The following is a 13683-nucleotide window of genomic DNA, read 5'->3' as shown; positions in this document are numbered from 1 at the left end:
AACTTGAGGTCATCGTAGCCACCTAGCATGGCTCTGAAAATCTTAGAACTCCTCACCCTTAAAAACATTTTTTTCCAGCACTCTGAGATTAAATCTTGGCTTAAATAAAGAAGTTGTTGTACACAACATAACAAAATGGCAACCGGTTGTCATTCTACCGAGATGATCCAATTAAAGAAATTAAACATACACAGAGAAGGGTTGAAGTTTTGACTAGCCAGATGGGCCATCTACTTTACATTTCAGCAAGCCCTATGTAATTTTAACTGGCCACGGACCAACTGGCCAGCAGTTAAATCCACCCCTGCCTTGGAAGAGTGTTTAATGATATGTCTCGGTTTCAGTCTGTCATGGTGTTGAGGGAGGCGGCATCATTAGCAGAAGAGGTCTATGTGGATGTGCAAACATTGTTTGGGCTTCAGGAGGTCAGTATATTTAGTGAGGAAAACATATACAGTGTAACCTTGCTTGATCACTACAGATGTGTAATTAAAGTTAAATAACATGCAGGGATTTCTGTTCTCAATGTGGCAGCAGTCAAAGAGATGAAGTGTCGTAATTAGTCGATTTGCTTTCATTGGGGTAGTTATTATCTTTGTAACCTCAGCTGTTCCCAGAGGCGTTGAACTCATCTGATTGGGCAACCAGCAATAGTCAAACGATGCCATCACTTTATTATTTGGGGAGGGGTTAAAAGATTAGGGAGTTATGGGGGGAATAGCACTCTATTTGATAAGGATGTGAAAGTCCAAATGAGACTCAATGGCAACATTTCTTGATACAAAATCCAGGTTGTGAACTTAGCTATTGGGTTTTACTTCTCTTTCCCATATATATCGTACCGCCAGCCATGACACCCTGGTGTGTGCCACTCTGAGTAGGAATCTTTTCTGGATCTCTTATGTTAGTTCACTGAGAATCTGTTATGTGCCGAATTAATGATGAATACTTTTTTGAATGAATATTCTGTAATCTGTTTGTTATGAACTGATTGTGTAGACACGCAACCTGAGTCTACCAGTTCAGCGAGAGTTTGTGGACATCCAGATTGAGCTAGGCGATGTCCTGACAGAGATCCTGCACGTTCAGGCCAAGGAGTCTCGTCTCCAGCAACTGGAGGACCAACGCAAGGGATCAGTGCTCAAGGTATCCTAGCTTCACATAACTACATGGGGTTGTCTGAGTCCTAGCTTCACATAACTACATGGGGTTGTCTGAGTCCTAGCTTCACATAACTACATGGGGTTGTCTGAGTCCTAGCTTCAAATAACTACATGGGGTTGTCTGAGTCCTTGCTTCACATTACTACATGGGGTTGTCTGAGTCCTAGCTTCACATTACTACATGGGGTTGTCTGAGTCCTTGCTTCACATAACTACATGGGGTTGTCTGAGTCCTAGCTTCACATAACAATATTGTGTAGTGTCAGGTCCTAGCTTCGCATAACTACATGGGGTTGTCTGAGTCCTTGCTTCACATAACTACATGGGGTTGTCTGAGTCCTAGCTTCACATAACAATATTGTGTAGTGTCAGGTCCTAGCTTCACATAACTACATGGGGTTGTCTGAGTCCTAGCTTCACATAACTACATAGGGTTGTCTGAGTCCTAGCTTCACATAACTACATGGGGTTGTCTGAGTCCTAGCTTCACATAACTATATAGGGTTGTCTGAGTCCTAGCTTCACATAACAATATTGTGTAGTGTCAGGTCCTAGCTTACCATAACAATATATCCGTTATGTTGTCTCATTATCTCAGGATATCTGAACCCTTTACATCAAGTTGTTTCCTGAAGAATACCAACAAGGGTCACTTTGACAGAAGTTTTTAAAAGAAAATGTGACAATTTCCTTAGAATACATAAAATGTTACAATACATGTATCAGAATATTAACAGCTTGTATCAATAGAAAAGGTAGAACAGTTTAAAGGAAGATCTTTAAACATTGTAAAAACATGTAGCAAAATAAAATACCAGGCTTTAGAATAGCAAGCCACATATTATTTGTGAACTCTGACATATGGATGAGAAAAAGGGAACTAACTCGCCTTAACAAGCATATGACATTTCGTCTGTTATTCATGGAACCCTCTTCTTTTTAACCATCCATTATTTTAAATGTTAGGATTATGCTAATGACATGTTTGAATCTAAATCTAATTGATGCTGAAACATGTTTTAAGATGTAAATAACAAGAATTAGAACAGCTCCATCTGATAATGTTCTGTTTGTCAGATGGTTGAGGACCTGATTCGTCAAACTCCAACCTACACCCACATGGAGAAGGAGTGGGAGGAGAGCAAACAGTACGTCCACCATTGTAACAACGCACGTGATGATACATTATGTATTGCAATACTTTGTTACACATCATATACTAGTAACTGTTTCAATGTGACATTATGTAAGTGTATTCAATCCTGAGGAGATTCCAAGTTGGAATTGGGAACCAGTATCTTGAGAACATGATTCATTGCTCATGCTGTTGATCTCTAGTTTGCCTGGCTTTGATTACTTATAGGCCCCGTGAAGTAGAGTAAACTATGTCTATAAGGAACACACATATAACGAACTGACGGATATAACGAACTTACCTTTTTGCCCCGACTATGCTGTAGTTATGCTGTATATATGCATATAACGAACTACGGCTATAATGAACTAAAATTAGTGGTCCCTTTGAGTTTGTTATAACCGTAGTTTACTGTAGATAGAATATTGCTGATTGATGTGTAAAGTGTTAAGTCATCGCTCATTTTGATTTTTTAAAATCTTCAATCTGCAGGTGTTCTAGGTTCTTATTTCACCTGATGAAGGAGTATGTATATACTCCAAAACGTGGTGTGTTCCTCATAATAAGGAAGTTGACATCCATAAATTCTCTTCCTTAGGTTCTTCTAGTCAGGATTAATGATTGCTCTTGTATTGTACTTGTCCAGGAACTGTGCTGATGAAGCTGTATCCTCCTTGTTGAGTGCACACAGTCTGTGTGGGAACATCTCACATCTCCGGGCACGGGTACGTGTACTTCAACAACATTTGTAATCAGCACTGCACCTTGACCTACGCACACTACCGGTATGTTTGTATATCAGAGCAGGATGCTTAGGAATTGCTTGGAGGCTGCATGTGAACGGCTGCAGATCTACTAAGATGACTCAACTCCGTGGTCTATGGGGAGAACGTCTGCCTGGGAGAGCGGAAGATCGGGTGTTTGATCGCCAGCCGAATCATACTAAAAGATGTTAAAAGATGGAACTTGTTGATACACTGCCTGACGCTCGGCATTAAGTGGCTAAAACAAGGACTGGTCGGCTCTGAGTCAGTATACTGTGTCTGAGTGGGGTATTCATGTTCAACTGCGGCATGGTATCTCAGTGTGCTAACACTATAAATCGGCATCAGTCCGGACTAGTACAAGCAGCCACACACACACACGTACATGTACGTTGCTATATAAGTGCAATAAACTGGAACGCGACGCTTAACCCCATTTTACCTAGCCTCCCCCACTAAAATGACTTCAAATGAATCTCAACTACATGCAGTATTTGCATTGGAGGCAAACTTTAGAAGTTTTTTTACATGCAATTGATCATTTCAAGTTGAATTCATTTGAAAATATAGAATACTCAACTTGCTCCAGTGTGATACCAATTATATTAATCAAGTAAATAGTTCTGGTATCTGACGACCAAAGGCGAGTTATGTGATATGTTTATGCTACTGTGTTACAGGCACTGTGTATTCTCGGCAAGTGTCTGCACATCCAGGCACAACATGCAGGGCCTGACCCCCCTCCACACTGGCTGGTTCAGGAGATGGTGAGTACAGTACCTGTTTTGTCTGTAATTATTTATCATTTCAAAAAAAAGGGGGGGCGGTCGGGTAGCCTAGTGGTTAAAGCGTTCGCTCATCACGCCGAAGACCCGGGTTCGATTCCCGACATGGGTACAATGTGTGAAACCCATTTCTGGTGTCCCCCAACGTGATATTGCTGGAATATTGCTAAAAGCGGCATAAAACCATACTCACTCACTCAAAACAAAAGGGCAGGGTAGCCAAGTATTATAAACATTGATAATAAGAAGTCCATTTCTTGTGTCACCCACTGTCAGATTGCTGGAATAGTCATTATTAAATGCTGTGTAAAACAAAACTCACTCACACTAAAATAAAGTGTCCATGATGGGTGCCACGTAGAAGGAGTGAGTGAGTTTGTTTTTATGCTGCTTTTAACAATATTCCAGTTATATCACGGCGTGTCAGCTTATTGTAGGAGGAAAGCCCGAAGTGATGCAGGTCTCAGACGTTTACCACTTCAGTGAAACCCACGAGCACGGGTATGGTGCTGACAGACCTTGAAACATAATCGGGGCCTAATAGGAGGAAATGAGACAAACTCTTTATCATTTTACAGCTGTGCAGGACTACTTGATCTTAAACAGCCTTTCATCATGTTCATCAAGGATATAATATGTTATTGAGAAAATACAGGGAAATTAACTTCTAGATGACTTGAAGTCTATAGTATCCTATTTCACAAAGCAATCTTCCCTCTATGACTGCCTTAATCATGTGAATCAAACATCAACTTGCGATTGTTAAAGTGTTAATATTTGGCCTCTTTGTGGAACAAGGCCAGGGCAGCTACATTTACATCTGTGTCCTGGCTGACTTGAAGTGTTACTAAGCTCCTCTGTAGTGAATTAATGTTCACAATATCGGCCACTTGTTTGTAACTCTTTGAGGATTCCGATTGAGAAATGGTCCCCACCAACCTATGCTGGTTGTAAGAGGCAACTAAATGGATCAGGTGGTCAGGCTTGGTGACTTGAATGATTGCGTGTCTTTATACCCCAACGGCATGGATTGCTGCTTACAATATTGATCACTGGATTGTCTGGTCCAGGATGCCACCAAATAGCTGGAATATAGCTAAGTGTAACAACAAACAAACAAATAAACAAATAAACCATTTATCATACTTATCATGATCTGAAAGTCCATTTGTGCAGTGTTCATGAAGCTGGCCTTCTAGGTCTCACATTTCCACATATTGATGCACAATTTGAAAAAGAAATAGTGCTTTTCAGATTTGACTCTTTTCCACTTTTCAACATGGGCTCGGCAAATAAGTTCAATCCAATATAGTTTTCCTACCTGCATAAACAGCAATATCTATTAAGTTTGCTGTCTGATCCAGGACCTGCTAAAACTGCCCACCGAGGGTGGTGAGGATGGGCAGGAAGAGGAGGGTGGGAAAGATGGGTCGGATGAGCTGCAGGACCGACATCATCACAAGTATGCCATGCAGATCAAGAAGATGAAGGTAGCATAGTGTTTTCTATTGCAAACTCGAGATGTCAATAATTCTAATTACTACCAACTGATTATCGAGAAGACTTTACATCTATATAATGAATTCATATTGTTAAAGGTACACAGTAATATTGGAAATATATTTATATATTGTGGATAGTAAACAACTGTGGATGATTTTCCTGTGTTCAAAGCTTCATTATAAAGTGTTTGTGTGTATTTCAGAGCCAGCATGCAGTGTCCAAGTACTACCTGAGCCAGGCCACTGAGTGTCTCACGCAATGTCTCAATCTGTGTCTCGCCAACAAATACACAGTCAGTAAAAACAGTTCAATGGCAGAATCTATAGAACTGTTATTAATACTCTAAGAATTTAGTGAATCATTTGGTTTCTAAATCAAGATTTTATTGTCAATTTATCACACCCATGATCGAAAAACAAACAGGGTGTCGAGTGCAGTTTTGGGTCATGTGATGCCTGGTGGTTGCGGGTGGGTGGGCTATTTATTTGATGAAAGTGTTTCTCTCTGGTTAAGAGGCCTCCATTGGGATTACGTTTTGGTTGAACAGCAAGAGATTGCATTATGTGTAATGCTGGATAATTATATAAATATCAAATATATTAGATATCAGTTATTTCTTCATTGTCATGAACTGCACATGCAAGCAAAACAGTGCTATTTCTGTTTTACACATCATGTGAAGGCATTTGGGTAGCTCATAGTTCTTTGTGAAAGTTCCCAAAACCAATTTATATAAATAGTGATAACATCCAAATTATAACTTTTTTTTGTCTTCGTATGTTCGTTATACCTAATATCACAAACATATTTGTTAAACGTGATAGTACTATTGTTATAGTAATAATACCCTGGATAGCCGGTCACCCCTATTTGTTACTTACAGATTGTACACCTGCACTACTATAATTGTGTGATGTTTCAGGATTTAGCTGGTGTGGTCTCCCTGGAACTAGTAGACTGCTGTGGTCAGTTTGATGCAGCAGCAGCCAGCAACTTCCTGGCTCTTCATCAGGTGAGTGGATGCTGAGAATATTCTCTGGACTGACTGATAGCATCAGTTATAACCCAGACACAACTTACAGTATTGTAATCCAGGAACAGGCAGAATCCATAAAGATCGGGGAAGAATTGGTCTTCAGCATCCCTTACTTGTTGTAAGAGGCGACTGACGGGATCGGGAGGTCAGACTCGCTGACTCGGTTGATGCATGTCTTCATACCCCAATTGCGTAGATCGATGCTCATGATGTCAATGACTGGATTTTCTGGTCCAGACACGACTATTTACATCAAAAAGAAACATACACAATTTGTAGCTCAGTGGGGTTTGGGTTTTTTATGTAGAAATTGGCAGAAAGGGGTTGGGCAAAATCGCAAATTGGTGTGAAAAAGTGCGCCAATAGGCCTGTTATGTTCAAATGTTTTGATAGTTTTTGAAGTGTCTTTGCATTTATATATTGTTTTAGCTGATGTGTCTTTTAGATAACCTTTTTGCATCTTACATTTATAGTGTTTTTTTTAATTGCAAAATAAATTCACCTGGAACAGTTAATCTAATTCCTCATAGCTGACAAGTATTCTCTTAGTGGTACTGCTTGCTATTATTGCTTGCCGTGAGAGGCTTTTGATTCAGGCTGTTTGACTGTTTGGCTGGTAGACTGTGTGTCATCATACCCTGATGGCAACGGACATTGCTCATAATATCAACCACTGGATTGTCTGCTTGCAGGGATAGTTACCATTTGTATTTATTTGTTTTCAGTTCTATGTCAGTAGTCTTATTCCAAACCATTGGGCTTGTTTTGCAGAGCTGTTCCGCCTCCCAGAACATGCAGAGCATTCTGTATCGGTCCCAGCTTGACCCTGTCACGTCACGCCTAGCCGCTCTGCTCCACCAGAGACAGAACCTGCTGTCTTCAGACATCAAGACTAACCTTGCTAACAGCCCGCTCATGGAGTCTCTGGAGGCGTCACTGGAACAAGATTGGCAGGTAGGCACAGCAGACACTTAGACAAACCAGATAAATGACAAAGTATGATGACTACCGTTTGAGAAATGAGCAAAACCTTCAGAAATCAAAAGCTATCAGAGGTGTTCATATGAATGAGAATTAATCATTGTTGTTTTAAGAAATTTAATGATCAAGCATGTCATGTCATATCGCCAGGGACAGATAACTCACCTAAGACGCTTACCACTTACCACGAGCATGGGTATGGTGCTGACAAACCTAGAAACATAAACGGGGCGAACTGGGATTCGAACCCAATCACAGGTTTCTGGCGTGCCCATGGGATGTAACTCTGCATATCAAATTGTGACGCCCTAGAGGACTTGGCCACCTGTGCCCCCCCCCCCCCCCACCACTGATAATGACTGCACATGTAAGAGTGAATACTATCCTAGCCTATTTTATATCCCGGGGATGAAATTCTCTAGTGTCAGGATGATTCTCCATATTGAACCCATACCGGTGTGTTTTATCCTATCCTATACTATACTCTAGAGTAAAACGTCCCCCGGGATAATATTTAGGTAGGATATAATCCTTGATTACACAAACTGTATACCTAACAACAGTATTTTTTCTGATATTTACCAATTATATTTTATTTGTTTGTGAACAGGCCTGGAAGAGGATTGAGGTTCTGCCCAACCACTTAGAGCTGCTGAAGGAATTCCCTCCCAACTTCAGCTTTGTTGTATTACAGCATTCTCCTGATAAGTAAGTCATGACATTCTGTCATATAGACATCTTCTCCATGGGGATTATGGTATACAACGGGTCCCCAGCAACCTATTTATATCAGAGGAGAAAACTGTTTGGATCCCTTGATCAGACTCAGAGACCTGGTGATTTGATAATACGTTCCTTATAATATCAATCACTGGTTTGCCTGGTCCAGATTTGATTTATTTACAGAGTTCCATCATTCATATTGCTTGCTAAATGTGGCATTAAACAACGAACAAAACATCTTAATTTGTATCACAGAGCAGTAGCAGGTTGTGCTTCAAGTACAGTAAAATATGTTTATAACGAATACGCTTATAACGAACTGACGGATATTACGAACTGAATTTTTTATCCCAGCCATTTGCTGTATAGATGTGTTGTATATATGCTTATAACGAACTACGGTTATACCGAACTAAAATTAGTGGTCCATTAGAGTTTGTTATAACTGTAGTTTACTTTATATTGTTTCATGGAGTATTAGGCATGAACAGTTACAAAATCACTCAAGATAATGCAACATTACAGAAGCATTGCATAGTACTACCTTCGTCAGCAGATTGGTTGGTATCTGTATTGTAGTTTCAGACATCTGGAGTTATAACCCTGATAATCTGGAGATACTGTTCCCGGTGAAAACCTACAGTTAACAGATTTCCACATTAACTAATCATGACAGAAATGTGCTGTGTATACATGAAGACTTTCCTAACACTAATTATGTCGTAACAAGGTCTGCACTTTTATCTGAAGTTATAGCTGCTAAATGAAGAGTGCAGAAATGTTAATCAGAATCAATGGAAACCACTTGGTACATGTTTCGAGACATTTCAAAATAATCAGGTGTCACCTTTATCGTTTGCAGAACATTCCTGTATAGTGCCTTACTGGACAAACTGAACAAGCCTGTCCCAACGGGAGGCAAACCCAACCCCAAACAGATGGCAGGTAGGTCGAGGGATGACCAGCCCTGGGGGTGGGGAGTCTTGTGTGTGTCACATCTACCAGTGAAAGTGAAACCTCATTAACCTCAACTCCATACCTTATTTCAGATCTATAGTCACATGGAAAGAGTTTGGCACCACATTCTATTTCCAAACGAATAAAAAAAGATTGTATCCTGAATTCATTTTGTGTCGAAAACATTGTGTTTATAAAGTGTCATCTTTATATTGAAATACAAAATCTAGAATCTAATTATCTAATGCCATGTTTTGCAACTTTTCCATTAAAATAGTTATTTGACAAACCTTACATTTCTTACTCGGCTTCTTTGTAGGATATAGTATGAACCAGTACTTGCAACTTTCTAGAGGATATTCATTGTCTTCGTACCAACTGTTCAACAGGTCGCAGTGGTGTCTTCCACATTTATCAATATGAAGTCTGTCAGGTAGATATTGCCAAGGATACATGAACGTTCATGAGGGATGACAATAAGGAATGGTGCTTGTTATCAGGTTTATGTATGTAAATGTTTGGTCAATGCAGAGCCCTTTTCAGTCTTATATCAATGCTTTGCTAGTCCAGAATGACAGGTAGTGGGATCGATTTTGTAGGATCCCTTGGACTTCAGGTTAATATGGTTTTCACTGATCTGTTAAACAATGTGTTGTTGATCACTATGTGTAATGAGGAAATAGATCTGAAGGAATGTTTTAATAGCACAGCACATTAAGCTTAAAAAAATAAAAGAATGGTTCTCAGGCAATGACTTTGGAAAATATAGTGCGGATGGGCAGCGTTTTTTTTGTGTGGCTTGTTCAAACTAGTATGTCACCAGAAAGACAGTTTAGTACCATCAACCTGGGAAAGGGCCACCCTACATATACAAGCATACACCTATTGCTGCCATGACCATAACACGAGATGCATAGAAAAGCAGTGCGCATGTAAAGGGATGTAACTGCATGCTATATTTTTATTGCATTGTTTTTAAGTATTAGAAATTGGGGGGGGAATGGAAATAAAAACGAAACGTGCGGCAGACTTTAAGATGATGCGGGCGGTGCCTGAGAACCAAGACTATTATATTTTTAGCCTTATCACTAAGTGTTGGAGTGATCACACTAATAGAGTTGACATTGACACTGTGATATAACTGGGGCACTGTTCAAAGTCATGCTAAACCCATCATACTCACTCAGTTGTCCCCCTTATTTTCAGTTTGATATTTTTTCGTTAAATAATTGCTAACATATGAATCAGTTTCAAGAATAAATTGTTTTTACTTTCATGCAAAGTGTATACTTCAACATCTGCATACTGATGACTTGCTGAAGTGGTTGCGTGTCATCAGACCCCGATGGTGTACCTCGTTATAATATCGATCACTGGATTTGTCTAGTCCAACTTTATTATTTACAGGCCATGGTCTTGTTGCTGGAATATCACTGAGTGCATTTTTAAACAACACACAAACAGAACACGAAAACAATATTACTTATTAGTTGTTTTGAAATTTTAGGTTATGAAAACAAAGGCTCTGATGATTGAACCATGAATACATGTTGGATTAAGCTTCACAATAGGACACACTTTTTAATTGCATGATTTACAGATTTTTGCTATCCAGTCACATTTTAAATTTAAAAAACAATTTAAAGACTTGGTCTTCTTCGATTTTTTACCTATTTTGAAGTTTTTTATTACAACCCCTATGGGGATTCCCCGTTAGAAGGGTTCTCTGGCAACCTATGCTGGTCGTGGGTCGGGTGGTCAGACTGGGCGACTGATGGTGTGTCAGTGTACTCGGACAGTGTGGGAGATTATCATGATATCAATCACTGGTTTGTCAAGACTTGATTATTTACAAGCCTCTGTCATATAGCATATTGCTGAATGTGACATTTAATAACAAATACACACATTTATTACTGCAGTTGATGAAATCAGGTGGGAAGAAATCAATGCATAAATAGTGTAACAATTTACATAATAAACATGCTCTGTGCGCTTTAGCAACTGTAAGATTGGTGAAACAGAAATGTCTCAAGCTGAGATTTCAAAGAGGAAATAGTGACTTCAGTTTTTTTATTGCAGTTTGTATTGCAGAGATGAATTGGCTTAGGATAATGTTCTTTCCTTTTCAAAGCATGATCAAACCCGATGTGTTAGTCTGTGCGATGCCCTGTGAAATGTTATATCGCATGTGTCACTGAATCCTATGATCTTGGGTTAGAATCTCATTTTGCCAGGGTTCTTGGTTTGTCAGTACTCTACCCATGCTAATGGCTTCACCAAAGTGCATTTTCCCGAGCAAGGGAGTTAACTGACTAGAAAAGTCCAGTTTCAACCCTTGCCAAACTAGGCTGCAATTATGGATTTATATCTTTGCCTAGTCCAATCAATATCGCGTAACAAAATCAGCATCCGGTTTGTAAACTGCAGTGCAGATTTCAGTCGACTGCAGGACTTGCAAAGCATGTGTACCGTCAACTTAGCATCAACAGATATTTTTCAAATCTTTTCATGTTTTTCATCAAGGTGCTCATGTGATTTAATGCACTTCACGAAGTAAGACCAGTTTTATTACAATATAAACCTTGATTATTGATCGGATCGCCTTTACTGGCGCCGCTATTTTATTTGAAACAAAGGCATGTTATATCAGAGGTGGAATCTGATTGGTCAATAGGAAGGACATAGAAGGGCCTTAACTCGTTATAGCTACTGGTGGCGCTACAATTGAACCCAGGAATTCCGGCCTATTTTAGCGAGGTGGAGACTGGACTTTTATAATCAGTTAACTCCCTTGCCTCAGGAAGATGACCAAAGTGATAAACATTTCAGACCTGCACCCTCCCTCGTTGAGCTGCATGAAGTTGTACAATTGAAATACTGTTCTAAGCAGCGTTAAACCAAACTCACTCACTCACTCACTCACCCACATAATGTTTGCAATGTTTGATGTGTGATGCACTACCACCTCTCTTCAGCTGCCCGGGCTGCGGCTGCTGCAGGTATATAGATGTAGTAGATACATAACGTGCATGACCAATAACATATAGACCTTGTTTGTAAGAGATGCTATCAACCATCAGACAGTCTCTTTCAATATTTGTGTTTCATAGTGTCTTAATTGCAGTAACACATGTTCTCTTTGTTCAAAGGTTCAAATGTTCAAATTGCAGTACTTTCAACAAATTAATTTTAACATCTGAGATTTTTAGCTTAGAAATATCAAATATGTCTTTCAGTAAGTGAACATTATGAACAGCTGGAGGGCTAATTTAAAAACAATATTTAATAAAGATTATTTGCAAAATGTAGTTTTATGATGTTTTACGGTTATTTAATATTGTAAATGACTGTTTAGTGTTGACAGCAGTTCTTTGATTTTCTCATTCTCAGCCTGTTTCCATGTACTGGAACACGTATCAAAGATCTTTTCTCAGGACAAAATTAATATATGGCTGCACTTCCAGAATTCATCAATACATATACGGCTGCATGTACTATTGATTTTGTCTGTTCTATTTTAGGACAACATGATGACAGTGATGTGATAAATGGTATTCATTGACATATAAGTGCTTGCACAAAGGAAATCGGCAACATGCACAGATGTGTGCATGCATCATGCACATCACTATAGGAACATTAGTTACATGATTTATATAAGCAGCCACAGTTCCCATTACTAGATAATGTTCACATTGCATGGAGGCAGATATAGCACTATTCTAATACACTGTAGTTATTGATGGTAGAAACATATTTTATCTCACCTTGGCTTTATGCTGACGAGAGCTCACGTCTTGGCTAATTTGTTTCTTATCCATCTTGAGTGTCAGCTGTTGTCTATAAACATCTTCTCCAATGGAAGTGCTGGATCGATGAAGCTAAATCTTTCTTGGCATGCACGGTCCTGACAATGTTGAGCATCACTGAATTTATTCTGTAACTTAGCCATTCAAGCCCTGATATGGTCTTTTAAGCTTAACTAATAAACTGCAGTGAGACAGGCTGGATCTTAGGACTGTATCATATTTTGCCGCCCCCCGCCTCCAATCCCCCTTCAAATAACTAAATTGTGTGTCATTATTTCATGACACCCCCAAACTCCCAACCACCCCTTAATCTCGCGACTACCACCCACCCCCTCCCCTCTCCTATAATAAATGGCCAGTCCCTAAAATCTACCTGAATTGATGACAAGTGACAAGTATGGATCCCCATGTTAGAATTTGTTATAGCCAACCTATGCTTGTCCAATGGGCAGCTAACAGATCAGGTGGTCAGGCTTAGTGACTTGGTTGATTCCATGTCATAGAACCTCACAGTAATGTACATGGTGGCAAGAACGGCCCAATTGTCTTAGGCACCGCAAATCGCCATGAAGAGTTGCACCCCTAAGGCAGGCACAATCCTTCGGTCATGGTTTAGAATCTGTGATTAAGATTCTTGCTCAGCACCATACCCATTACTGAAGGGGGCATGGGTGGCCCAGTCGTCTAAGGCGCCGCGATTCGCTGTGCAGAGTTGCGTCCCTTGGGCACACCATAAACCTATGATTGTGGTTTCGAATCCCGGTTCGCCCCAATTATGTTTCTAGGTTTGTCAGCACCATACCCGTGCTTGTGGGTTTCAACGA

General features: G+C 39.8%; 1 protein-coding gene across 5 annotated transcripts in view; it reads left to right on the top strand.

The window, feature by feature from the left end:
• LOC124119570 (cilia- and flagella-associated protein 46-like) overlaps positions 1 to 13683 on the top strand; it is a 93809-nt gene that overhangs the window by 55144 nt on the left and 24982 nt on the right. For 4 of the 5 annotated variants that reach the window (XM_046482122.2, XM_046482121.2, XM_046482119.2 and 1 more), the window contains 12 exons: positions 345 to 425; positions 1000 to 1146; positions 2241 to 2311; positions 2945 to 3023; positions 3743 to 3829; positions 5212 to 5337; positions 5553 to 5642; positions 6273 to 6362; positions 7158 to 7340; positions 7978 to 8075; positions 8953 to 9035; positions 12026 to 12049. In XM_046482122.2, the coding sequence (XP_046338078.2) occupies positions 345 to 425; positions 1000 to 1146; positions 2241 to 2311; positions 2945 to 3023; positions 3743 to 3829; positions 5212 to 5337; positions 5553 to 5642; positions 6273 to 6362; positions 7158 to 7340; positions 7978 to 8075; positions 8953 to 9035; positions 12026 to 12049 (1159 nt within the window). The remainder of the gene's footprint in view (positions 1 to 344; positions 426 to 999; positions 1147 to 2240; positions 2312 to 2944; positions 3024 to 3742; positions 3830 to 5211; positions 5338 to 5552; positions 5643 to 6272; positions 6363 to 7157; positions 7341 to 7977; positions 8076 to 8952; positions 9036 to 12025; positions 12050 to 13683) is intronic. The other variant, XM_046482120.2, reaches the window with a different exon arrangement.

This window comes from Haliotis rufescens, unplaced genomic scaffold (genome assembly GCF_023055435.1).
Source record: "Haliotis rufescens isolate VD_foot unplaced genomic scaffold, xgHalRufe1.0.p SCAF_12, whole genome shotgun sequence".
In the NCBI taxonomy this organism is placed as follows: domain Eukaryota; kingdom Metazoa; phylum Mollusca; class Gastropoda; order Lepetellida; family Haliotidae; genus Haliotis; species Haliotis rufescens.
Note: the sequence above shows the minus strand (reverse complement) of the source record. Positions and strands in the feature narration are given on the sequence as shown.